We start from the raw sequence: 26,610 nt of genomic DNA, 5'->3' as shown, positions 1-26,610 counted from the left end.
ACTGTCCATCAGTTTAGTTGCTCCTGATGGGAAGGCAGCTTCTCCGGGCTGTCACATTTGCTGGGGTGATCCTTCAGCGCGAGGAGTGACCAGCTGCGAGGTCCTACCCGTCCTGAGAGCAACACAACTGCAAGGGCGAGAAGAAAAAGTAATTGAGCACAGGGCATCTAGGCAGCTGCAGCTCATTCCGAATGACAGCTCAGTCCCACACCTGGAGCGTGGAACCCAGACTGGGTTTAGCTTTCAGATCATGTCACCATCAACTTGCTGTCAAAGGCGGCCTCCTTCCTACCTACCTGCTCGCTGAAAGGCCACATGCACCAGTGAGCTCTAAGTGGAAAGCAGGGCTACTTAAGGCCTGCCTAGCAGGGAGACGAGGGACTGCAGAGGAATGTTACTTTTTATCTTTCTGATTTGAAAATGGGGACTGCAGAGCATTAAGGACTCTGAATTACATCTGATATCTGCCCATTTGAAAACCTGCCTTGTGAGAGTGTCTAACACTTCATCGCTCAGTGTCCTGCTTCTGTTCATCAGCTGGTTTGCAGAGAGAAAGTTTTCCCACATCTGCCAAATGAGCAGAAATCCCTATCACATATTTATGCTCAACAGAATCGCAAGCATCATGAAGTTTRCAAGGAGGGACAGCACCATAGCTAAGGGTTTCATAATTGATTTCACTTAAAGTATGCATCCAGCTTTCTCTTGCACTTCTCCTGAAGCATCCTAAATAAAAGATTGGATTTTGTTAAATAAATGAAGACAGTACATCTTGCAACGTGGCCTCTCCTCATCTCCTCATCAAGTCTTATCATTTGCAACACCAAGTTCAAATGAGTAAAATTCCACTGAGACACAAAACTGGTTAATTTCTAAGTAACAAAAACAAGTCACTGATGCTTTTAGAGAGGCTGAGTTTTGCTTTAGCTGGGGATTTCTCAGAGGAGCGCTCTGACCCCACTCCTTCCCKCCCCGCTGCTTCTCTCCAGCATGTCTAACATGTCTAAATTACTGCATTTATTATATTCCTTATCTTTTAATTAACTTTAATACAAAAGAAATTCATCGGCATAAAATTAAGCACTCCTCTTCTTGCTTTTGTTTTACATTAGCAAGCACAGAAATAACAGGAAGATAAGAGATGGGAGCAAAAAGCAACAAATTAGTAACTAGCCCATTTTCAACATCAATAGCTGGGCGGAGTTTATTGGGCTATTTCAGGGTCCCCCAACACAAGGGTATCCTACACTTGCGTCGGGATAACCAACTTCTAAGCCAGTACTTATTAYAGGAAATAAGCGTTTATTTAATATAGGAAATAAACACTGAAAATTCTCCCCACAATGTCCTCTGTTGCTCTCTCCTCCGTAGGGGCTAGCACTGAACACCGAACAGGCGCCGTTACGCGCTCTGGCAACACCAAACAGCAACAGCCAACAGCACGGACGCTGCCAGCAGCTCCACTCTCCTCTCCAGAGCAGGGTTGGGATCCCGATGCCACCTCCTCACTTGCCTGCCCAGGAGAACCCTGCGTCCTCATGAGCCCCTCTCAGCGCCACCGGTCACGCCTTGGTCTAGGCCCCAGACCGTAACGTCGGAGCAGGCTGGAGCTTCTGGCCTAGGCCCAGCTTTGGGAAGCCCTTCCTTGCTGCRGCGCAGGCTGCTCTGCACCCAGTGTCCGGGCAACCGGACAGGCAAACAGAACCACGGCGGAGCCCAGAACCCGCTCGGCGCCGGGCAGGCGCTGCCGAGCGGGGAGCCGGGATSCTCCCCACTCGCCGCTTTCAACCATCCAAATCTTTTTTGGCCTAAACACCCTCATTCTTCTCTTTACTTCTGTGTGAATCCTTGGACTTCTAGCACCTCCCTGAACCAAGAAATAAAAAAGAGTCATGGAAACAGAAATTTTATGGTAATAGTAGTGAACAAAGCCTGAAATATACACCCAAACTTGGAGGAAACCTTGTACAGGTGTTTCCTATCCTTAAAATACCAGTTGAAGACGCCAAATCTGGCCCTCCAAGAGCTACCCAGGAGAGCAGTCACCATTTTGGTGCCAGACTCCTGCATCCCAATGCAAACAGTGCTGGCACACCAACTCCCATCGGCCTTCGTGCAGGTTTCTCAGGCGGGCACGGCCGGCCAACGCCAGCAGCCAGCCTGTGTTCCTGGGCTGCAGGCAGCCACGGCCAGCAGAGGCTCAAGCAGAGTCTCCACCCAGGCCTGGCAAGCTCCCGCCGGGCCCTGCTGGTCTGACCAGAGAATCACGAACAACTGGAACAACAGAGGGCGGAAAGCGCTGGTAGCTCCCCCGGGGAAGAGCTCCTCACTGTTCCCAAGTGAGCAGCTCCCAAGGGGGAAGACCCATCCTGTCCAGGTACCCCAGTTCCAGGCACCTCCTGCCCAGGGTGCCTCTGCCCTCCTGAGCCAACTCACTGGGAAACACCGGGCAAAGACCATCAAGACCCACCGTTGGGGAGAAGGGTGGAAAACTAGTATTTTAAACACCATATTCATCTACCATGGTATCAGAAAAGGCCTCAGAGTCACCCTGRTTGTATGAGAACCTGGTACACAATGCAGCGTTAGCACGCTGCCTACCAAACCACTCATTTAATTTTAGGAGAGAAGGTGTCRCATTCATTTTAAAAGAGACAATAATTCAGTATCTACAGGCCAACGATCAGTCCCACTTCCAGAAATAACTCCCAGAAATTACTGCATTTCYCTCAGTTCAGCAAAAAGAAGGCAATTTTGTGATGGACAGGGACTGCATACACAGCCSATCCAGTGATGCGACATAAAACATCACTCCAGTGCTGCCAAGTTACKCACCAGGACACACACTGTTCTTCTCCTGGATAGGGGTCACTGAAGTCTAAACCTGCCACGAGTGCTCAGAAACTCAGGTTTCGAGACCCGAGCTGTCAAGATCCTGATTTACAGAGATGATGAACAAGTACCATTTGATTTGGATTTAACAGGGGCTGCCCCAAATCAATCATGCTTTCAGTACATCAGTCACATAAAGACTGCTCTGCCTCAGGAACAAATGGAAACCTTGTAAAGATTTATAGCTGACTTCTAATGAAATCAGGTGGCAGGTCCTTTGGGCACGGAGCTATCCTTTCAAGCAGAGCGTAATTTTTAAAAATTAGATGAGCTGTGCTACTGGCAKGAAAGCCTAAGCTAGGTGAAGCCTGCAGATATGGAGACCATCAAAAAATGAGCCACTAGGCTTTAACTTACGATGCTCTCCTTGTTCCATTTAGTTCTTACTTTGATAAACAAAGAATAAAAGGTTGCTCCCATTATTTTTGTTGGGCTGAGATTTCCACAGTTATGGTGCTTCACCTGCAAGTTGTTTTGATGCCTCCTCTGCCTTTTGGCCCTTTCTCAACAATATTTGAGATCAGGCTGTTCTGGTCTCCTCCATAGCRTGTGTTGGAAGGTACATGTGGTTGGAGTGGTTGTGAAACGGGGACAGCTTTCTCCACAAGGACAGGATAGGTTAATGGATGGATCCTTCTCATGCCAGATGGTTTGCCTTCATGTCTTCTTGATACTATTTTTTTAATTTTCTGTGACACAGAGTTGACTTGGAATTGCTTTCTTTGGCTATGAGAACTGCAAAGAACGAAGAATGATGCTATAATGTGGGTTCCCACGCATTCCTGAAGGAATCAAGCAGAAGAGAGAGCAAGATGCACTGGAGAGGAGAGCCCCAACATTAGGACATAATAACTAGGCAAGAAGAGGTAGAGGAGCAGCCCTTCAAAACAATCTTTTTGCCAGGTATGGGATTTTCAAGGCTGGGAATCCAGAGATGAGTTAAAGACACTCCAGTTCCAGGCTCCCCAGTACAAGAGGGATGTGGAGCTGCYGGAGGGAGTCCAGCGCAGGTCTGCARAGATGACCAGGGGCCTGGAACATYTGCCCTATGAGCAAAGGCTGAGRGAGCTGGGCCTGTTCAGCCTGGAGAAGAGRAGGCTGAGGGGGGACCTGATCAGYCTCTATAAATACCTCAAGGGAGGCAGTGAGGAGGAGGGGACCAGCCTCTTTGCAGTGGTGGCCAGAGATAGGACTAGAGGAAACGGCCACAAACTGAGGCACCAAAAGTTCCACAGGAACTTAAGAAAAAACTTCTTTCCTGTGAGGGTGCCAGAGCMCTGGCACAGGCTGCCCAGAGAGGTTGTGGAGTCTCCTTCTCTGGAGATCTTCCAAACTCACATGGACAGAGCCCTGTGCCACGTGCTGTAGGTGACCCTGCATGTGCAGGGGGGTTGGACTAGATGATCTCTAGAGGTTCCTTCCAAATATAAGGATTCTGTGATTCTATAATTATATGATCAGCTAAATGATCCACTCTGCAGAAAGTTGGTTGCTGCAGCTGCTGTCAGCTAGGGGAGTAAAAGAGACACAGACTATGAAATACAGGTGTTCTAATTTTGACACTACTGCTGAACTTGGTCTACCAAGGAGCTGATGGAGGAACAACACGCACAGACAAACCAGTATGTGATTATGGCTCTGCCAGTTTCAACCATGGGACAAAGAGAAATCATGACATTTCTATCAAGTGACTTTCAGACATGAAAGAAATGAGAAAGCCTTTTTGTTTCAATACGTTCACCAAAAATACAAGTAACAGACAGATAATTCCTTCACTCTACTCAGAAAAAAAAAAAAAAAAAGAGAGAGAGATTAAGCACAGTATAGAATTGATGGAGTAATTTCTAGGAATGGCTGTGTTGATTGATCTCAGTGTTTGAGCCAGCAGTCAATAGGGGATGGCTGTAGCAAGATACKGGAAAGCCACGAATGCCCTGTTGAGATGACAGTGAAGACAAACCAGCTTATTAAGGTGGAGGTAGGTATATTATTAAGGTGGAAGGTGTATTCCTGAGCCCAAAAATCCAATGCAGAAATAAATATAAGCAAGATTTGCAAAGGTGTGAACATACAGAAGTTGTTCAAGCAGTCACTGAGTTGAGGAACTGAATGCAAACTTGAAGTCTATGGGAAAATGATTCACTTTTTTGTGCAGAAAGACTTTGACTGGGAGAATGTGAAAAAAAATAATAGGAGAGGGGAGCAAAGTGAAGTATGTAAATAGGGTGCAGCTCACCTGAAAGAATAAACAAAGCCATCAGATGCTTTTCCAGGAACGTGAAGAAAACTTTGGAGATCACAGTTAGTTCTAGTAAACTGGACTCCGCTGGAGGGTGTCAACAACAGCCAGATGAGAAGTGAAATCTGAATTTCCCACCATCCTGCAGTTACTAAGCACACTCTTCAAGACATGCCATTTAATTGTCTTTATCTGCAGGGGGGAAGTGGCTAAAAAGCAAGGCTCCAGAATAGACTGAACATGTGCTAAAACCTAAGTCAGTTTAAAAATGAAATTCATACCTCAGCTGRAGTTTATACTGGTCTTAATAAAGTTTAAGCTAAGCATCATAGTAAGTTTCATATTTATCATCACAAAAAAAAAAAAAAAAACCCAGCTTTTTTCCTAAATATATACATGAGATAGAATAGTCACAAAACTATGCAAACTACCTCATCTGAAGTCAGAAGTTGTGTATAAGTGACTCGGTCCAGTTCAGACACTATAGCTCAAAACACACATTTTCATCAAGGCAAAATCACCAATARCACCACATACCTCTGTCATTCACCTCACAGGCTTAGGAGGCAGGCAATTTGCTTTTTGCAWATGAGCTAGGAAAAAAAGTATAGTCACCCAAAGAGATTACCTGTTTCTGTTTTAATGCTTCAGTAATGCAGAGATTTCTCTCATCAGAATATCTTTAGAAGATTTTTTTTTGAGATAAAGCAGTCCTTTTTTTGGAAACCAGAACTGCGCTAGGAGGGTGCAGATCTGCAGAACAGGTGCTCTGGTTTCCTCTGGGGCTCTCGAGCTGCAGCACAGTTGCTCTCCACGTTCTTATGTGGCTTCCTGAGAGGAAATTTCTTGATCGCTGCCTTTCRAAAGCAGTCAGCGGGAAAAGGCGTTTTCGCGGTGCATCCCGACGCGGGAGCCCATGGCTGCCCGGATGCAGCTCCAGGGTGACGTTTTGCCAACCCTTTGCTTCCCGAATCTCAGGCAGAGGAAGGGATGGGCTGAAGTTATCTGCTTCACATCTCCAGTCACATGATCCTTCAGGAGGAACGGCCTTGCTGCCGTGGCAAGACGATGATTTGCATTTTAGCAGAGCTAGTCTGCAGGGAAAAACACACAGAGGCYGCTCAGGTACGCGGATATCTGTCGTGGCCGGCATGGCTACAAAACCAAGGACAGAAAGGGGGGCAGCRGATTGTACCCGTAGGCATCGCTTCCGCATGGCAGCGACACGAGCGTTCTCAGCTCTCACCAAGCCCAGACACGCAGGGAGCACCCGGTGCCCTTGCAGCCCCCTGCCCTCGCCGGGGAGGCACCGCTGCCCCGGCCTCTGCGGCCTCTGCGCCGCAGCCGAGTCCGTGGGGCCTGGGGCTCTAGAGGTGGCTACAGGTTATAAGGCAGCCTGGGGTGGGCACATGGAGCAGCAGGAAACGGGGATTGCAGTGCCCCCTTGCACTGCACACAATGGAGTTCCCCAAGGACAGGTGCTGTTCCCTCAGGGAAATCAGGCCGGATAGGGAACAAAGGATTTGTGAGAGAAGATGGGAAGAGAGCAAGATGCCTCCCGTTTGCCCCAGAGGCCTCATAACACTGCCACTTGCATTCTGAGGACACGCAGTGGGATGGCAGCTCTGCCGCGGCCACGAGCAGCTTGCTCTCCCTGCAAGGGCAAGAGGAGACTCAGGCACCGTCACTGCATCGTGCCATGGGACAGACGGAAAAATCCCCCTGCTCCGACGCACCAAATACACTTCCCACTGTGTAAACTGCTTTCAAAGTGCCAAGCCACTAAAGCAGAGTGCGCTGTGCTGGTTCCACTGACTGGGGCGGCTCCTGGAGGCTCTGAAATTACAGACACCTTTTCAAGGCTCTTCCTTTTCTGTGGAAACAGGTAGTAAATAAAATACATATGAGGGATGATAATTGTGCATGACCCAGAAGAGTTTTAATGCTCGTTTCTCTGTTAGGATGCACCTTTCCCAGTCAGAGTTACAGTAGCTAATCACTTATGTATGATCATGCTACTCAGCCAGCAAAAATTGCATCATAACCTTTTTCCGGAAGATATATGCAAAACATTTACTGTATCTGCTAAACTCACCTGCACTGGCATTTACCAAGCCTTCTGCCTAATGAGATGCTATACGGTCTGTTCCAGCTGCCAGGAATCCATCAGAATCACTTAAGCTGAACAGGGCAGGGGCCAAACCCGGAGCCCGTCGGTGCTGTGGGATGCAGATTTACACCACATGTTTTCTCCTGATATTCATAAAAGCCGTTTAACCTCTGTCTTGGGGGCCCGATGCAACCAAGCAGTGTGCCAGAGTCAGTGTGCCGGACGGAGCCACCTCTCCAGTTACGCACAGGGATCACAGTAACATGCAACTTGAGGACACACCAGCAAAGGTGCTTTCCAAATTAACCTTTCCTACCTGAGCCCAAGGACAAGGGCTGCACCTGAAAAAAAAAAAMAAAAAACAAAAAACAGAACAAAAATAAACCCCCTCCTGTCTACATAGGGCAAAGAAAACAGCAGCCCCAGCAGGAGGCCACACGCCCTACAACCGTTTGYGCTTGGGATGCCCAGGAGACGTTTGCCCCGCGCCGGCGGCACCGCAGAAACCAGCCGCCAGTTCCACTACATGGGAGCGGCCTCTCCGGGCACCCCTCGTGCAGCCAAGGCGATGCGCCCGCTGCCTGGAATGCTCTGGAAACACTAAGCTCCGAGCGAGCCTCCATGCTGGYCTCCCCATACATAATTCAGGCTCTGCTTCGGGATCACTTCCGAGAGCCGCCCCGCAAGGGGATGCAACTGCTGCTTCTGCTTTTCTTGTGTTTTTTTCCCCCCACCAAGAAGACTGAAGATCATAGTCAACACGAGTGTGCTGCTTCTGCACTCGGACCATGGTTCCTCTCCTCGTAGGCTACCTGCGCTCAGGAAGCTACTTTTGTATGAGCCAACAAGGTATTTTAGAGCCAGAGGCCAAATCCCTGATTGACAGACCTTCCCAAACACAAAGAATAAGAAGAATTAAAAAAGAGAAGAAGGGTAATAAACGGCACATTTTTACCTGATTTTTTTTTTTTTTTTTACTTCCTTATTAAACTCCGTCTCAGTCAGTGAGAGGTCAGAAACACGTTATCACAAATCTCAATGAGAAGGTTAACTTGGATGGGCAGGAAATTTCTCCCCCCAAAATGGACAATTCTGGGTGAGATGATAAATAAATAGACTTCAAAACTGACATCCTTGGAAAAGGGAACAGAAAATCAGAAACGTGGGGGGAAAAAAAAAAAAAAAAGAAAGAAAGAAAGAAAAGGCAGCTGTAGGGCCTTGAATCCACTGCAGGTCAAGAAGCTAGACCAGAACACCATGAACGCATCCAGGTACCTTCTCTGAAATGAGATTTAAAAATATATATATATCCCAAATTATCGTCCGGTTGCAGATTGCTGTGGACAGCAGTGCCTGGTGGCACAATGTGCCCTCCTCCAGCTGGAGCCTAGAGACAACCACTACCTACAGCGCTCAGGATCAGTATCTCAAAGGAATTACGTCTGCTTTTTTTAAAGGACTATGAACTACTGGAGCCATCACACACATGGTGGGAAATGATCAGAAAAGTGTTTCCACCGAGCGCGGGCGGCGCCGAGGGCAGAGCGCGCGCGGGGCACGGGGCGGCGCGGCGCGGCGGCGGCGCCCCCTGCCGGCTGCGCAGCAGGGCAGCTGCCGCCACGCGCGGCACCGCGCAGGCGCGGCGGCAGTGACCCAGCGCCCCGCACTCCTCCTCCGCAAGCCGAGCGCCACAAAAAATACAAGGGGGAAGCGGGGTGGTAAAGTTTTAATGACCACTTTTTAATCGACCAGTAGTTTTTGGAAAGCAACAAACATATAGTAACAAATAAAACAGGCCTCGCCCTCCCTGCGGCGCTGCCCGCGCGCCCAACGGCTCCTCGCGCGCTCCCCCGCCCCCCCCAACGGTCGGCGCGTGCCGCGTGGGCGGGGCCGTGGAGGAGGGAGCGCGCGGCGCGCGCAGAGAGGAGCGGCGCGGGGAGCTGCTCGCGTGGCGGTTCCATAGTGTAGTGGTTATCACGTCTGCTTTACACGCAGAAGGTCCTGGGTTCGAGCCCCAGTGGAACCAATGCCCGTTGCTGTTTTCTCCTCTTCCCCCGTTTTTCTYTTTTCGCTTCCTTTCACAGAGGGGGCAGCGTTTTATGGGGTAAAAGAAGAAAGGGGGTGTTTGCTGGAGGCAGGGGAGCAGCTGGYGTTTTGCTGATTTCCATTCAACCAGGGAAGCCCAGCAAGAGGAGGCACAAAAGGGGTTCGCCAAGCACCAGGTTCAGTGGAACCTGATCCCACCATAAATCCCACCATAAAAGCAAGCGGCAGCTGTGCCAAAGCACTCTTTTTTTTTTTCCCCCGATTTTTGCCTTTTCCCTAAGCCCGTGGGCACATTTCAGACAGCAGCCCCGCAGCACRAGGGTGGTGTCCCGTGGTGCTGCGGCTCCCAGACCCCCATCCCTTTAGTGGGGCTGGTTGGCACCCCGGGTCCCGGTATCGCCAAATTGCCCTATTCAGAGCTGTTTACACGAGGGACAGTTTTGCTCCGCTATCAACCACAGACCCATTTTGGCCTTTTTTCTCCTTTTTTTTCCTCCCCACCAAGGGCGAACGGCGCCCTTCCCGGTGCGTGATTCCCCCCCGGCATCGCCGCCCCCTTCCCCGGAGGCCTGCGCGTGTCCAAGCCGAGGACGTGAGGTGCCGGGCACCCGGGCCGCGCCGGGGTTTGGGCAGCCATTTCAGGGCCTCCGCTCGTCCCGCGAGCCCGCTTCGCTTGCTGTGCGTTACTGCTGGTTTTTAATGCTAGAAACGTGTCTTTGAGCAAAGGCGGCCCCTCTCCTGCAGGGGAGAAAACGTGGCAGGGGAGCTGGCAGCCCTGAGGATGCCCCTTGGAATGGCACAGCCCTGGGTAGAGCTGCGCTGCTGCTGCATGGCTCAYCTTAAATCTGCCTCTATTAAGGGTGGAATCGATCTTTTTTATTAAAAAAAAAAAAAAAGTATCATTTTAAATTGCATGGGAGAGAATTTGGTTTTGCTTCCTAAAATAATCCAGCATTTGGAGCAGCTCCTATGCAGGCATGCTGTTTGCACAGCTGAGGGTTTATATTTGCTTGATACCTTTACGCTGCTGGGAACCTGCCGTCTGAAGGACCGCTGCCCTCCTAACCAGCATCCTTATTCACAAGCGTCTTTCTGGAATGGATAAAGACCAAGGGACTAGAGAGGCGACCAGCGTAATTCAACATGTGACCCCATGCAGTGATTTAATGATTTAATCCATTCTCTACCCATAAAATCAGAGATCTTTTGGAATGAATGGAGCTGCTTCTAATGCAATCCCTTTTAAAAGTCTCCATTAAAAATGCACTGCTAGTTGTACATAATTAACAGATTATAGGAGCAGTCCCAAAATCCAAGCAGAATCACTTGGAATCTGTCGCAGGCTTGAATCTTTCAGTCATTTGAAAACCAAATTTTATAATTGTCTTTGATGCAAATTGGTTGATAGTCCAATAAGCAGAGCTGTAAGGGAGGGGAGGTTTATTTTTTCGGTTTGAGATTTTTGCAGCTCAGCAAATAAACAACCAACATGTGCTATTCCTGTTTGATCAAGTAATTGCAGTTCCCAGCCCTTCATGATTAGCTGGCTGAAAGAGCAGCAAGGCCAGTGCTCATTTCCTATACTTAGCAATTATTAGGAAAGGCATTGATGGTGTAAATGTAAATAACTGGGGTGGGGGATAATTAATACATACGCATGCACATGCGTATGCAATACTTTATAAGCTTTAGGCCATATGCAATACTTTTTAAGCTTTGAATTTAGTAGCCTCTGTGTGTTGGCAATGATGGTGGGGAAGTATATTTGGTTTTATAGGAGGGTATCCATGTTTACGTGGATGTGTACCAGTGTATGCACTCACACTCCTATCCAGTACACTGGTAGCTATTTCCTACCTTTGCAAAGCTGTTACTCTTGATGCATCCCCTAGGACGGAGCTTGACACTAGGAACTGTGCAGCTGGCTTGAAGGTACTTGGTAAAATCATAAGAGGAAGGCAGAGTAAGGTGCTTAGGCAATGCTTAAGTTAATCTCATGCCTTCACAGGGCACTGAGCTGTGCGCGGACCGGCTGTTCCCGAAAGAGGAAGGCAAAGATGCAGTTCAAGATGGGGAGCCTCCTGCTGTCTCTTCTCTTCTGGCACCAAGGTATGCGCTTTGCMTCCCCAGAGGGGCTTTTGGGTGGCCCTCCTTGTAATCCCCGCGTCCTCCATGCTCCTTTATTCGTGCCACTGGCTGTAGGGTGCAGAGCGAGCTCTTCTTGGCGTCCTCCTGGAAGCATAATGATGTGAGGAACAGGAAAATTCTGGAGATGTGTAATTTATGTACATGAGGGAGCAGCGTTCCTACAGCTCTATGAATATTCAGTAGTACAACTCTGTTTCACGAAGTAATTGCAGTGTAAAAAAATTGCCATATAATTTGTCAAAATATGAATTTGCAAGGAAAATTGTAGTGCAGCTGAGGCAGTGAGTAAATAATAATGCTGATTTGAAAAATGAGGTACAGTATAGCACGAAAGACTGGTCCTTCATTAATCAGAGCTCTTGATTAATCAAAAACCAGTCATTTTTTCTAGCAYCAAGGCACTGTATTTGTGCCAATTCAGATTTGCTTTTTCTTAAAGACTCAGGTATTTTGTGCTAGAAAAGACTTCCAAAGACACCCAAAGAATAAGAAGCATTATAAGCCAAGAAAATGGAAGAAGTATTTACCAATTTTCAGTCTTTCTCAAGTTTACTTATAAGAGTGGCAATGATAAGCGGGAGCTATAGGACGCCAGAAAATTCAGGGTCACATTCTCCTTCCACTTTAATTAACCCAGCCGTGGAACAAGGAGATCATTTCCCGAGCTGTGTTTGAATGTTTGACTTCATCAAAGTCAATAGCAAGGCTCCTATTATCTCAAACGAGGCTGAGGCTACTCTTGCTAAGTGTTAAGTAATATCCAACCTTGATGTATAAATAGAATAATGATATATCACAGTGTGGGAAAGACTTAGCAGGCTGTTGAGCTTTTCCCTCCACCATGTGGAATTCTCAGCGTTTTGCTTTTTAAGTCCTGCTCTATTTTCATCAACCATTTTGGTCTATCAATTTTTATGAGTAGGAAAGTGTTCCTAAGCGAGTCATATCTCCATTTCATCCTATCATGCTTAGCTCTACCCCCACTCCATCTAATTAAATACCAGGTGTTCCTTTTTAATCATCCATCAGGTGCTTGTGCCRTGTTCTCCTACCTTATCTCTCTGCCGTCCTTAGCTTCACATGGAAGGGCTATTAGTCCCTCAACTCCTTGGAAGCGACTTTTGAGCCACACTCTGACGCTTTTCACCTATTGGTGTCATAACTGTTGTTAGTCCTTGGAATGAATTTATACCTTGCTGTGAATCCCAGAYACAGCTTGCTTTTAATAGGTACCCACACGCCAGGATATTTTCGGAGAGCCTGCAGTGAAAAACTCCTTGCAGGATCACTTTCTAGGCATCGCTCTTTTAGTATTCCATTTATTGACATGATTTAACTTTTTTTTGACTCCGCTGCATGGTCCGGGTGCCCTCCTCCGTATAAATACTGAGCCCTGGTGCCCTTGGCCCAGGTGCCCCTCGTGGCACAAGCTCCCCCGCYGCGCAGAGGGTGCTCTGAGGCCAGCGCCTCAGCCAGGCGCAGTGACCCCAAAAGCTCCTTAGGGATTTTCCTCAGCAGAAGCAGGGGGCTTAGCCGGGCGCCCCGGCCCCCCCTCGCCTGGCACGCGGTCGCAGGGGACGGCGCCGAGCGGCGGCATCTGGGGCACKCACAGGCCCGGACACAAAGGCCGCRGCCGCCGTGGGGCCCAGGCCGCCAGCGAGCACCCACTCAATGTGTCCAGCCACCCACCCACCCACCCACTCATTCTGTCCAGCAAGTAGCACCATGAGCAACACCCTTCAGCCCAACTGGGGCATGCAGGGAGAGCGCCATGCGGGCAATGCGCTGCCAAGCCCTAACGAGGAAGGGACAACCYGGGAGGGACAACATCAAGGAACACGCGTATGGTGGGAGAACATCAAGGAACAAGCCTAAGGTGGGAAACGGTAGCAAAGATTTTCAGTTGAACTCTTTTAAAGTGAAGATAACTGTACCTCCCTCCATCTCTCTCTCAAAAAGGAGGGAAATGTTGATTTTTTTTTTTTCAGTTATTTCCTATTTTTTTTCACAGCATCAAAAAAGGTGGTAGAAATGTTGCTGAGCGCAGTGGGCATGAAAGAAAAACAAGTGTTGATTAAATAGGTATAATTCCCATAATTTGGGTAAGCTTTCTATCACTTTTAAATAGGTAAGAGCGAGTATTAAATAAAGTATGATGCAAATGCAAAAGGGATTAAAAAAAAAACTTTGATTAATACATGGAAATGAGGACAAAGAGGAGAAATAAATAGATTTAAAAAAAAAAACTGAATAGAATAAATTGAATACAAAGTAGGAGTGTCTCCTCTGCATGCAGGCCCTGTGGCTCTGGCCTGTAGACCTTGGGTCAGCGGCCTTGTCCCCAGCAGGCCCCCAGTCTGTGAGCCCTCCAAAATGTCACTGATGGGGAAAATATCTTAAGCACTTTGGCACCGCGTGGCGCACGGAACAGGAAAACGTCCTGTTCGCCTCCCTCTGCAGCAGCTCCCACTTTTTTGGGGCCAATGCACCCTGTTTCCACCAGTGTCCCTTCCTTTCCCCAGGCTGGCGCAGCCTTACGTAAGTCGCTTTGCTCTGCTAGCACCGTTTCCAGAGCTGTACGTGGGATATAAAAATACCCCGGGTTAATAATAGAGCAGCCCACAAGCTAGCACCTGATGAGTGAAGAGGTTCCACGATGCTGCTTTCGGTAGCTTGACCCTTTGTGCTGCTCACACACTCTCTTACATAACCCTCCTCACTGCCTCCCTGCTGTGGCATTCGAGGGGGAAAAAAGCAACTTAAAATTCAGCAAGTTGCAGCAAAATGTGATAAAATGCGTGTCATTCATTTCGCTCACCTCTTTCGTTTCTGTGACAGCTTTTCTGAGTTCCCAGGCACAGTTTTTGCTATTTTTTTCCAAAATGTTCTCCTTCTCCCCCCGCTAAAATGGCCYACACAAGCAACAGAGAAGAATCTAACCAGCCCTGTAGAAGGAGCAATCACACCAGGACCGAGTTGCCTTATTAACAGAGAATAGTTTTGATCATCTCTGTGAGCTCTGTTAAACTGAGCTCTTATTTGCACAGATGAGAGGTAAAATTAATAGTTTTCAGGCTTGATGCATGCATCTAGGTCACCTAAAGTATCAAGCCAATAAGCAAAATCATTAACAGTTTCCACATACTTTGCCTTCAATGGCTATGTTTATGTGAACTTACTCTGGTAAGTAAAACAAGGGATGTTAACTCCATGTTATATCTTACTTGTCCATTTTACTTTATATTATGGTTATAATATGGATCTGTGGTTGGGATACTTAAATATGTTTTCTCACAGGTGACCATCTTGAAACGATGGGAATCCTTACTTCCTGACCTCTCTTATCTGCCTCCTCTCTCTCTCTCTTGTTCAGTCTCATTTTCAATGATTAGGAATTTTTAGAGACTTTCACTTATCTGCTCCTGTCACTATGATGCCAATATTTCAATGTGAAGCACTTTATCTTGCTTCTACCTGCTTTTACCTGCCTTGACCTGAATTCCCTTTAATTGTTTCCAACCACGTGGTGGCCTTCCATGTTTATTGGAAAGCATAAGCACTTCCTCTGCGACTGCCTGGGCATGCTCTGGATTTCCCCATCTTGGGAATGTGCCAGAGCCAAACAAATCTCATATGGAGCTAGAGGATTTCTTGCAGTGATGGCTGAGAAGCTCTTTTTAGACCTAAACCCCACCTCGAAGAGCTCAGATCTTTGAGACTGGATCTAAAGATCTAAAGATCTAGATCTAAACCAGACAGCCCATTACTGAGGGATCAAACTGAATGTGTTGGGCAAAGCAGAGGGTTTCTCCTGGACTAAGCCAAGTACTCACAGAGTGATGAAAATAAATAAGGTACCAACGAACTGCACAGGTGCCGGAGCACAAAATTGTCCCCAGGTGATGGCCTGAGCCCCAGTCCCCCCGATACCTATGGCCTTCGTGCATGGCCTCCTGGTGCTTAGGAGGCCCCACATCGCAGACTGGGGTGCAAGGACAGGAAAGGCACGTGCTGTCTCTCATGAACACGCACAGATTATACTTGATTTCACCGAATTGATGGTTTGCTGGATGTCCTGGGGCACTAAATGTAAATGAGGCTCTCCCCCTTTTGCCTTTTTTCCTCAATTGTGTACTTTTAAAACAACTGCCCCAGGCAGCCATGCGGGACTTATGACTCTCCCACGAATTGCAGTAATTCATTCTCTATCTGACCTACAATTACCAATTATCTTTGTAACCTCCCTTGAAGGCAAACATGTTCACTATAAAAGCATGCTGGCCATCACATTTTTAGACTATTGACATCCAGCTTTCCTCTTCATTTCCTTTATAGGACAGGGCCCATCACAGCCGTWAACATACCAATATATCCATTACTACTCTTTCCAGACAGCTGCAGTCAAGGGCATCTTTTCCACTTCTCTCTCCTTTCCCGATGCCAGCAAGAGGCTCTCAGGCTGTGCTGCCCAGGTTTGGGCTGTTTCAGTGAATGGCCAGTGGCCTAAAGACAAGCCCGTTGCTTTCTTCTTGGATGGAGGAGTATCAAGCACGTCCATGCAGCCCTGGGAGCGGGGCAGCAACACTGGGACAGCGGCAACCAGGGCCACTTTGCACGTCCTTGCCCAGGCCACCGCTGTGCAGGCCCACGCTGGCGCTCCCTGAGTTGTGGTTCCCAGCTCTGCTGAGCTGCCCGAGCTACTTGCCGGAGTCAGCCCTTTGTAGTTAACCTCTTTTAGCTCAAATAAGCAATGTTAGGTCTCCTACTTCAAACAAGTACAGCAGCGAACCAAGCAGTAGTATCTACAAGTCCTCAGCCAAGTGTGTGCAGTCATAGGACACATGGCTTCTGCCCGACCTGATGCTGCATTTGTACCCCTTAAATGTCTCGGGTCTTACAGGACAAATGCATTTAAAACTGTTTTTTTKGGGGGGGTTGTTTTGTTTTGTTTTGTTTTGTTTTTGTGCTTTCTATTCACTCCCTTGCTTGTTTTGCAGTAATTTCCCAGGCTGACAAACCTTAAAAGCTCAGCAGCTCTTGTAGCTCAAGATGCAGTGCAACCATGCAAACAATGCCAGGTGGCCAGAGTTTATTCCTTTTCATTTGAGTAGGTGCTACTGCCTTCCCACCSTTCTGAAACTTTCCTTTCCTTTTTATTTTCCCTTTCGATTTGTTCACAGCTGTTGGGTTTCCAGCAGCTGCCATTGAGGCACATAGTTCTGATCTTATCTTCTTGAATACTTGAGACATCTCCTTACGGGGTCGCATGTATCACAAGCAGTATCTCTGCATCAGCCTGGTAATTCATGTCACCATCCCTGGGGATGTGGCTTGGCAGCCCAATCAGGCAGAGAGGTGATGGCACCTTTGCCTTCACCTCTGTATGGCTCCACTTAGTGATGGGGTCATTCCTTGTCCAAAACGCATTTAACCACAGGAAAGAAAACATTTTTTTATTTGTTTGTTTTTATTTTTTTGTTTTGTTTTCACAAAAAAAAWCAGTATTTTCAAAATAGAATTAAATTAACTAAAAGCATTTAGCAAACACATGTCTTGAATGCTGAGCTTGTGAAGACTGAGTAAATCAAAGCTATGTCCATCGAAGCCGCTGTGCCCCAGCTGCTCAGAGCTGGGCAGCGGTCGCTTGGCCGTGGGCACACGTGCCCCTACACACAGTGCTGGGGTTTGGGCTGAGCCTGTCACTGCCAGGAAACACCCCACACTCGTGCTGCGACCCAGGGGCTGCTCCAGCCCTTCCTCTTGGCTTAGCAGGGAGCTCATCCAAGAGAAGGCCCCGTGCTTCCTAGAGCAGCCATCACCTGAACACTCCTGGTTTTAGCGCTGTAAACCCAGTCCACCTGAGCAGCGCTCATGCCAGCGTAACTCACTCAATAACCACTAATGGTTTAAGCTCAGAGTGTGTGTTGAGAGTATCTGTGAGGTGAGACACACCAGGCAGGCGGCACGCCGCATCGCTGCTCTTGGCAGAGGTGGGGCAGTTTCGGTAAGCGGGAAGAGCCTGATCTCCCTGTTACTAATCTGACCTCGGGGGTATGTTAACTCAAACTGCCCTCCTGCTATTTCGAGCTAACCTGTTTTGCCTCCTGTTGCACAAGGCGGCTGATAAGCAGCACTGAACTTTGTGACCTGGTGGYTGCGCCTTTGCTCTGATGCTTTTGTTGCACAACGCAGCCACCGGCCTTGAATATGTAACAGCGGGGTTGAGAAAGGTGAAGCACTGGGTTGCACATGAGCCTGGCCTTCCCCAAAGACCAAACCCAGAGATGTGTCCTAGGTTAAAGAAACTGTTGGGGTTTTTTTTGCAATTCTTTATCATTTTGTTCTTTATTTCAGTCTTTCTGATCCTGGATACGTTAAAGCCAAACTGCAGGAGCAGTTGCGTTTCACTAATAATCAGATGTTTGGACACAATTTATGGTACAGCTGATTATAATTACATGGCATTTGTGAATCTTTGGAGAGGAACTTGCTATATGAATGTTGCTGTAAATTGCCAGCGTTAGTTGGACCTTGCCAGGCTCAGAAACGGAACGGTGCATGAGTGAATAAACTGTAACTACAAATACACATGTATATATATATGTGTGTGTGTGTGTGTGTGGTATATATATGTGTGTGTGTGTGKGTGGGTGGGTGTATACTAATGTGTAACATATAATATGTAAATATTATAATTATGATAACTTTAAGAGCCTCTTTTTCCTCTTTACAAAATCTCTTCTAAAAGATTGCAATTTTCTTGTACTTGTACTCAGTTATTTGCCTGCTCTGTAGCCTAGTCCTTGGTGATTTGCAAGTTGACTGCAGGTATTGGAAACTTAATAKTTGACATTTGGATTGTGTTGTTGAGATATCAGTAGTATGATTTCTTTCTTTATATATAATTTTATAATTGCCTGGACAGTGTTGTGTGAGAGTCCATTCCAAATACTACTAGTACTATTAGTCTGCCTTGGACTACGTTTGGGAAATAGCTGAGACCTGTCATCAAGGAAAGGGCCTATAAAAGAGCTGTTGCTCAGGGACAGGCAGAAGATAAAGCAGGTCAAATGTTATAAAAACAGCACTTCTCGTCTTGTGCCTGCAACAACTGGTCTTCTCTAAGGAAAAAAGGGAAAAGSGGGTTCGTGTGTAAGTTGGGAAGTTGTTTATTTATATTTCGTTTTCTTCTGTCATTTCATTCGGAGGGATTCACCTTAYGATAGACCCCTCAAGAGGCTTCCCACCTGCCCTGAAGCCAGGGGACTTGCTGTTGGCTCCAGGCTGGGATTTCACCCTTGTGGATCATTAGCTCACAGGCTTTACCGGCAAAGCGGGAATGCAAAACTGTGAGGAAGGAAGCGGGGAAAGAAAGAGTAGGGGCAAAATAAGTCGGAGTGTGGTGGCCTGGGGAGCCAACAGGGATTCCTCATCAACTCGGGATGTTTCAGGCATGTCCGGTTGGAGGGGAGAGACATCAAGGCGGTCAGAAAGAAGCCCTGGCAGGGGAGCGAGCGGCACCGCGCAGGGACACGCAGCACCTGTGGGTTTTGCCCACAGGAGATGCCTCTGCCCTCCGGCCTTGCCGTGGCAGTCAGCCTGGGCAAGCGTGTTAGATTTACCAGCCCTTCCAGGATTCACTTATGCGCAGTCAACAAATCAACTTGTGTTGCCTTTCCTGGTGGTTTTTGGCAGCRTGCTCATTTCTTGTGTCTCTTTCTCTTCCTCCTTCCATGCCCAGCGGCGCTGGCACTGTCCCCTGGCGAGGTGAGTCTCTCTGCTTTATTTGGCTGCTGTTTAAATACTGTGGGGCCAACTTCACCCCGAGTGGAGCCCGTGGGTGCCTAGAGGTGCTGAGACAAGTGGAAACCACTCAGCACCTCCAGGCTCCGAATGGAGCCTGGCAGGAAGGTTTTAGGATGACATTTTGTGCTAGTTTGCTACGAGTCTCAGAGCACTGGTTCCCTTAGTGGAGGCTCTTCTAAAATATCTATATTTTGAAGGTCTCCTTAAATGGTCCTAGATGCTAAGGAACAGATCGGGGTTCCCGTCAGTGACAGTCACACCRTGGATGAGCATTTGGGAGCAGCTGCCGGCCCCAGGAGAGCTGCAAGGAGCCTGTTGCCCTGCACAGCCAGGTTCTGCTGCGAATCGCTGCAGCCAGGCGACTCTGGAGCTGCAGCTCGTGGCCTTCACACCGGCCACAGTGACTCTGGGCGCCRACTGCGTCTCCTGGGAACCCCAAGGCTGTGATGACACCACGGTTYGATAGGATAGGATGAAAATTCAGATATAGACACATTATTTCGCTGAGGCTGTAGTTGTACACGACTACACAGGTTTCCAGCTTGTGGGCTCAGATTTAGCTTCATGCCACTATTTTTGGTGATATGTTGGTTTTCTTTTTAACCTCCCTATAGGATGAGAGGCTGGAGCTGTGGCACAGCAAGGCCTGCAAATGCGATTGCCAAGGGGGTCTTAACTCGGTCTGGTCCAGCAGGACTAACACCCTGGAGTGCATGCCAGGTAACGGGCTAATCTCTCCGCGCAGTGTTTGCGCGTGGCACGTGACACCTTTCCTCTCCTCGCACCCGGCACGGCACCGAGGTGCCTTCCAACAGCGGCCCTCCCCAGGCATCAAGGAAAACGGCTTAATGCTTTCTTGTAACCCGCTTTTGTGCAAAAGAAAGCCCCCATGTTGTTTGCCTTCATCTCCCCCTGGGCTRCCTCTGCGCAGCTCCTGCAGCTGTTGCTCCCTGGCTGTGGTTTCTGTGGGATTTCTGGTCACTTTTTCCTTTCCCGTGACCAATCCATGTTTTCCATGACATATTACCCCAGAAAGGCTTCAGTGGTGCCAAGTGGAGCTTTKTGCTCAGTGGGTCCGTCCTGCAGGAGCCCTGCTCCCAGTTACACCTCTGCCACACGAATGTCCAGACACGTTCCCCCTGTCCTGCCCTCCTGGGCCGGGTCCCAAATGCAGTGTCCCCTGATGTGCCCCTAGCAGACCCTTTTCCCAGCTCCTCTAAGAGGCTGTGCAGCAGCTTCAGACGTGTCCTGCTACCTCCAGCAACCCTGGGAAGGTGGATGGGGGAACTGGTCACCCTGCAGCTCCGCTTCCAACAACTCTGCCCTCCCTGAAGGAAGAGAAGATTAAAAGAGTTCCCCTGGAAGTGCTCTGAGTGCAAGCCGGGACAAGCTAGGAACAAATAAAACCATGTTATTTACCAGCGACAGGAGCGATGACACGGCTTGCAGTGCCTGTAGGAATCAGCACACAGGAATGAGGAGGGGGGAAGCAGCTGCTCCTATCCCACGCGCGCGCTAGCTCTGCAGGCGGCTCTGCCGCGCCGTGACTCAGCCGAGGGGCGCCCAGACCCGGCTCAGCCCCGCCGGGCTCCCTGGCCCCCACCCGCCCGCGTCCCCCGGGGCTCCCGCCCGCTCCCTCCGGAGGCCACGTCCGCCCGGGGCTACCCGGCTCCCCACTGCCCCGCTCGGGGCTGCTCGCTCACCCTGTCCCCACTGCCCCACTCGGGGCTGCTCGCTCACCCTGTCCCCACTGCCCCACTCGGGGCTGCTCGCTCACCCTGTCCCCACTGCCCCACTTGGGGCTGCTCGCTCATCCTTTCCCCACTGCCCCGCTTGGGGCTGCTCGCTCACCCTGTCCCCACTGCCCCACTTGGGGCTGCTCGCTCGTCCTTTCCCCACTGCCCCGCTCGGGGCTGCTCGCCCGTCCTGTCCCCACTGCCCCGCTCGGGGCTGCTCGCCCGTCCTGTCCCCACTGCCCCGCTCAGGGCTGCCCGGCTCCCCACTGCCCCGCTTGGGGCTGCTCGCCCATCCTGTCCCCACTGCCCCGCTTGGGGCTGCTCGCTCGTCCTGTCCCCACTGTCCCACTTGGGGCTGCTCGCTCACCCTGTCCCCACTGCCCCGCTCAGGGCTGCTCACTCACCCTGTCCCCACTGCCCCACTTGGGGCTGCTCGCTCATCCTGTCTCCACTGCCCCGCTCGGGGCTGCTCACTCACCCTGTCCCCACTGCCCCGCTCAGGGCTGCTCGTTCACCCATCCCCACTGCCCCGCTTGGGGCTGCTCGCCCATCCTGTCCCCATTGCCCCAATTGGGGCTGCTCGCTCACCCTGTCCCCATTGCCCGACTTGGGGCTGCTTACTCACCCTGTCCCCACTGCCCCGCTCGGGGCTGCTCGCTCACCCCATCCCCACTGCCCCACTTAGGGCTGCTCGCTCACCCTGTCCCCATTGCCCCAATTGGGGCTGCTTACTCACCCTGTCCCCACTGCCCCGCTCGGGGCTGCTCGTTCACCCATCCCCATCGCCCCACTTGGGGCTGCTCACTCACCCTGTCCCAACTGCCCCGCTTGGGACTGCTCGCTCACCCTGTCCCCACTGCCCCACTTGGGGCTGCTCGCTTGTCCTGTCTCCACTGCCCCGCTCGGGGCTGCTCGCTCACCCTGTCCCCACTGTCCCGCTCGGGGCTGCCCGGCTCCCCATTGCCCTGCCCGGGGCTGCTTGCTCACCCTGTCGGGAGGCCTCAGTCCGTGCTGCATTGACACCCCGGCCTCTGCTTTGGGGATGCTGACGTAGCTTGGGCCTCGCCCAGGTGCTTCCTGCGTGCCCAGGTAACCCCCGAAGGGAGGATGTGGCTGTTCAGACTGAAGTGTCTACAGTGCTGACCTCTGTACATGGACTTGTTTGCCTGGCCTCCTTTTTCCCAAGCACAGGGAGGACTCGTCGTCCTCAGTGTCACTCATTGCCCAGGCAACACACAGAGGTAGGACCCAGGACCCCTGTTTTGTGCTGGCCTGTCCATCGGCCGTGCCGGAGGGTAGCAGAGCTCTCCCCTTTGCCTCTTCCCAATAAACCCTTCAAGGCATTTCCTCAGTCAGCCATAACTGCATCGAACAGCCTGGCTGGTTTGGCTGAGTGGCCGCCAGGCCTCTGTCTCACAGCCTGTTGCGCCAGAAGGTGACCTGCTTATGGCATTACGGTCGGGTGAAGGGTGGCTTAGTGCTGCTAAAAGTAWAGCCATCGTGTCCTCCACACACGGCACTGGAGACAGGCTGGCCACGGAGTAAACATGTGGGGCCACCTCCACCCAGGCTCAGCCTCTTTCACCGTGCGAGCAACTGCTGTTAATGCTGTGGAAAAGCTGGCGGTGGCATTGCGAGCTAATCCAGTTTTATGCCTGCCACTGTGTCACGTTCAGACCTTCAGAAAGGCAAAAGCTAATCTGCATTTCCTTTTGATTTTTTTTCCCTTAATGTCATCTGAAAGGCAAAGTTTGCAGTACGTGCACAGGGCGTTCAAGCAGTCTGTACACATGGCAGTTATTAGACTTCCTGGGTTTGATATTTCCAAGCCTGGAGGAAGCCATGACAGCAGCTCTATGTTTTCTGAGGGGAAAAATACATTAATGAGGTATTGACTGAACAAGGTATGTTAATGAGAGAGCCATGTATAGGCTATTGACCTCGTGGCATTTGCTAATGAGACATTGATCACTCTGCTGAAGTGCTCCAGTGTCGCAGGAACGAAGTGGGAAAGGTCTGTGGGGGCAGTGGCCATACAATGCTCTGGGATGCTCCCTTGAACCACGAGACATTAGACTGGTCTCTGAGCTGTGGCGAAGACATGGAAATGTCTTGTCCACAGAGCCTGGCTTATTTGTTCACTGTTGCAATCTGTGAAATTGCGCCAAACCGGAAAAATTGGTCGTCCCTTGATGGCATCAAGGGTCTGCCCAAGCCACTGTCACAGCTAGGAAAGGTGCTGTGATGTCCCGGGGGCCAGCACCAGTCTCCCCTCATCCCCTCTGGAGAAASGAAAGGGAGGGATCTAGCTGAGCACTCGGTGCCCCTGAGCCCCTCAGCCCGGGGCAGGTTCAGGTGAGTTGTGCAGGCTGTGGGGACAGCCATGTCCTCTTCCTTATTCTCATCCATAAAAAGGTCAGCTCGGGAAGGGGGCAGGAAGATGTGAAGGCAATAGCTCATGGGGAGATCCCTGAGCTTTCAATAAAGGCAGTTTCTTCCCACTGGGAAAAAAAAAAAGGGGGCGGGGGGGTGTACCAGCATTTCTCCCCACGTAAATATGTRGAGTTCCACGGGGCTTTCCATGAGGCAAACTGATTGCAGCGCACAAAGATCATCCCTATAGTGGAAAAAAAAGAGATCTGAGGATGCYTGTCGAGAGATAATGAGAGCAGCCCAGTAATTTTGCCATGTAGGCACAGACATAAATCAAGACAGTTCAAGTGAGCGCAGGAGCTGGAGGCRATAAGGCCCAGTAGGAAAAGCCATGTCTGACTTTTATTGGGGACCCGGCAGAAGGGTCCCCACACTGGAAGCCCCTTCCAGTGTGGGGGCTGGGTACAGGAGGAAGGCGCCTCAGTGGCCACAGTGGCCAAGGAAATCTTGCCCTGCAGGCGCTGCTGGCCGCCTACAGCCAGGCATGGCATGCACTTCAGCGGCTGCACCCCGGGCAGGAATTAGAAACGAAGAGCCCCGAGTGCTGGGGCAGCCAGCACTGACGGGGCTGCAGCCAGGGCCCAGGAGCACCCCCAGCATCCTGGCCTTCCGCAGGCCGCAGCGCTGGCAGGACAGCTGAGCAAATGCCACCAAGGAACAACGCCGCGCGTCCCACCTTAACAAGCAGCTCTSCCCCAGCCCGTGCTCTCCTTCGTGCCCTAGAGTGCCCCTATCACAAGCCCTTGGGCTTCGAGTCCGGCGCCGTCACCTCCGACCAGATCAGCTGCTCCAACCCCGAGCAGTACACGGGCTGGTACTCCTCGTGGACCGCCAACAAGGCCCGCCTCAACGGGCAAGGCTTCGGGTAAGTCTGGGCGCGCGGCCCCATGCCGCCYGCGGATGGGGAGCCGTGGGGCGGCCCCGGCGCCCGCAGCGGCGCTTTGGCCAGCAGCAGCAGGCGCGGCGGTGTCCCCCGTAGGTGCGCGTGGCTCTCCAAGTACCAGGACAACGGGCAGTGGCTGCAGATCGACCTCAAGGAGGTGAAGGTGATCTCGGGCATCCTCACGCAAGGGCGCTGCGATGCCGATGAGTGGATGACCAAGTACAGCGTGCAGTACCGCACCGACGAAAACCTCAACTGGGTTTACTACAAGGACCAGACCGGCAACAACCGGGTGAGCAGACGTGGTGTGGCAGCCTCGTGGAGGGAGATGGGGGATCCCTAAACCAGTGGATCCCTAAAACCGGTAGATGGGAGGGCGGGTGCATGGCATTCCCAGGGTTGCCTGAGGATTCACCATAAGCAAAATCACATTTCTAGTGTATTTTTTTGCTAGAGCAGCAGTTGCTGCAAGCCCTGGGGAAAAGCCGAGCTTTCAGTGAAAAGCAGGTCATGAAAGCTGCAGTTGGATCATTCCCAGCAAAGCGGCAGGGAAAGCTGCAAGGCCCTTCCCTAGTGTTTCTGTTCTGTGCTGTCAAGGCTGCGAGCCTGACTCATGAACTGCAAACAGTCGAGATCCRCCGCCCCATCTATGTGCCTGACACTGCCTGGCCACGGGAAGCCCAATGAGAGCTGAATCAATGAGCACAAGTCTAGCCTACCTGGAAAAAAAAAGGATGAAAAGATGGGGGAAAGGTGACCGCTCAGAAAACACAGTCAAGGCGATGCAAATTGTCTGGATTTCAAAGTCCTTTTGGTRTGAGGTGGTGCTTGAGGTGGCCATCCCACTCCTCGGCCCTGCGCCAATGACTCCTTGCAGCCCCCTTCCCAGGGTCGTCTCCTTCACCTCCCTCGCCCACGTCTCCCTCCAGGTTTTCTACGGCAACTCGGACCGCTCTTCCTCGGTGCAGAACCTGCTGCGCCCCCCCATCGTGGCCCGCTACATCCGCCTCATCCCGCTGGGCTGGCACGTGCGCATCGCCATCCGCATGGAGCTGCTCGAGTGCCTGGGCAAGTGCTCCTGAGCGGGGCGGCCCGGCCTCGCCTCGCGAGCTGGCCTCGCGGGGCCGCCCCCAGCCGGGCCTGCGCCGCCACGCCACGCCACGCCACGCGACGCCACCTCCGAGCCCGCCGCGGCTGCGTGGAAATCCGGCACAGGCTTCCTGGGGTTTGGACAGCTCCGCCGTTTCACGCGGCTTTGTCCGCTCCCTGGTTATGATTTAGTTCAGTGGCTGATCTCACCCTCCGGAGGATAGCGAGGAGCTGTGTTGTGCTCAGTGTCTGCTTCCACAAGTTGCAGGGTACTCAGTAGCGACGTAGGGGGCTCTTCTTTAAAAATGGTGGTTAAAAATTCCATTCTTTAAAAACAGAAGGTGACCCAAATGTGTAGCTGTGCGCCTGTATAACCTCCCCATGCTGTTATTGATGTGCATTGTGGCTATGATGCTGTAGTGTAAATGCCCAGCCCCACAAAATTTGAGGCTTTCTTGAATAAAACWTTGCTTTGTAGCACACATGACGATGGAGCTTGAAGCCTATTGCAAAAGCTGATGGATAGTTATGGGGCAGACATTAGCAAACACGGGCAATTCATTGCCATGGCCTGGTTCACRTGAGACGTGCCGTCTCTGGTCTTGGGTGTTAAATCATGGAAACCATCACCACGGCACGCTGTGGACGYGTAAAGGCAAATGGGGATCTGGGAACAGGACTCAGACGAGCTCGAGGAGGAAGTTTTGTGCTTGGCTCTTTGGCTCTGTGCTCTAATGGCAGCTCTCCATAGCCCCCTGGAGCCAGCACATGGGGACATTCCCCTGAGCATCCTTGTAGAGTCCACGCTCAACATTCCSTTTCCAAACACACGTCCTCTTTGGGGTGAACACAGAGCCTTCTTTTGCCTTGRGTTTTCATAATTCTCTAGAGTTTACCTCAGCATAAAATGAAGAAAAGGGAATTAATACTGTTCAGCAATGGTTGAGTCTGCTGGTTATCCACTGTTTTTCTCCCCCAAAATGTTACCCAGGTAGATTTTGGGGTATGCAACATCTCCCAAGGAATTGACGATGTGGTTACCCCTGCCATGTGGGTGCTTTGATCAGCATCCCCCAGAGCAGCAAGGTGCAGCGAGGGAGCCTTGGAGCCACGGCCTGCCCGTTGCTGCTTGTGTCCCTGCCCTGCCCGGGGAGCCGTGTCCAGCAATGCCCACAGCCTGATGCTGCAGCGTTATTGCAGGCACCAACGCGTGCACTGCCTGTGCCCA

At 50.8% G+C, this 26,610-nt stretch overlaps 1 protein-coding gene, 1 long non-coding RNA gene and 1 other non-coding gene across 3 annotated transcripts; 2 read left to right on the top strand and 1 right to left on the bottom strand.

The window, feature by feature from the left end:
* Nucleotides 1–4: 4 nt before the first annotated feature.
* Nucleotides 5–6,054, bottom strand: LOC112958482. The gene is made up of 2 exons (XR_003251428.1): nucleotides 5,760–6,054; nucleotides 5–127 (listed from the first exon to the last, which is right to left on the bottom strand). It is a non-coding gene; the product is annotated as an uncharacterized LOC112958482 (long non-coding RNA).
* Nucleotides 6,055–9,194: 3,140 nt separating this feature from the next.
* Nucleotides 9,195–9,267, top strand: TRNAV-UAC. Its single transcript has one exon. It is a non-coding gene; the product is annotated as a tRNA-Val (tRNA).
* A 2,061-nt stretch (nucleotides 9,268–11,328) lies between these two features.
* Nucleotides 11,329–25,376, top strand: RS1 (retinoschisin 1). The gene is made up of 6 exons (XM_026052293.1): nucleotides 11,329–11,396; nucleotides 19,177–19,202; nucleotides 19,856–19,961; nucleotides 24,134–24,275; nucleotides 24,390–24,585; nucleotides 25,223–25,376. Exons 1-6 carry the CDS (start codon nucleotides 11,345–11,347, stop codon nucleotides 25,373–25,375), a joined length of 675 nt encoding a protein of 224 aa, XP_025908078.1. The 5' UTR covers nucleotides 11,329–11,344; the 3' UTR covers nucleotide 25,376.
* The last annotated feature ends 1,234 nt before the right edge of the window (nucleotides 25,377–26,610 follow it).

This window comes from Nothoprocta perdicaria, unplaced genomic scaffold (genome assembly GCF_003342845.1).
Source record: "Nothoprocta perdicaria isolate Ctin4 unplaced genomic scaffold, notPer1 scaffold_112, whole genome shotgun sequence".
Classification (NCBI taxonomy): Eukaryota; Metazoa; Chordata; class Aves; order Tinamiformes; family Tinamidae; genus Nothoprocta; species Nothoprocta perdicaria.
The sequence above is the reverse complement of the archived record's forward strand: the minus strand, read 5'-3'. Positions and strand labels throughout refer to the sequence as shown.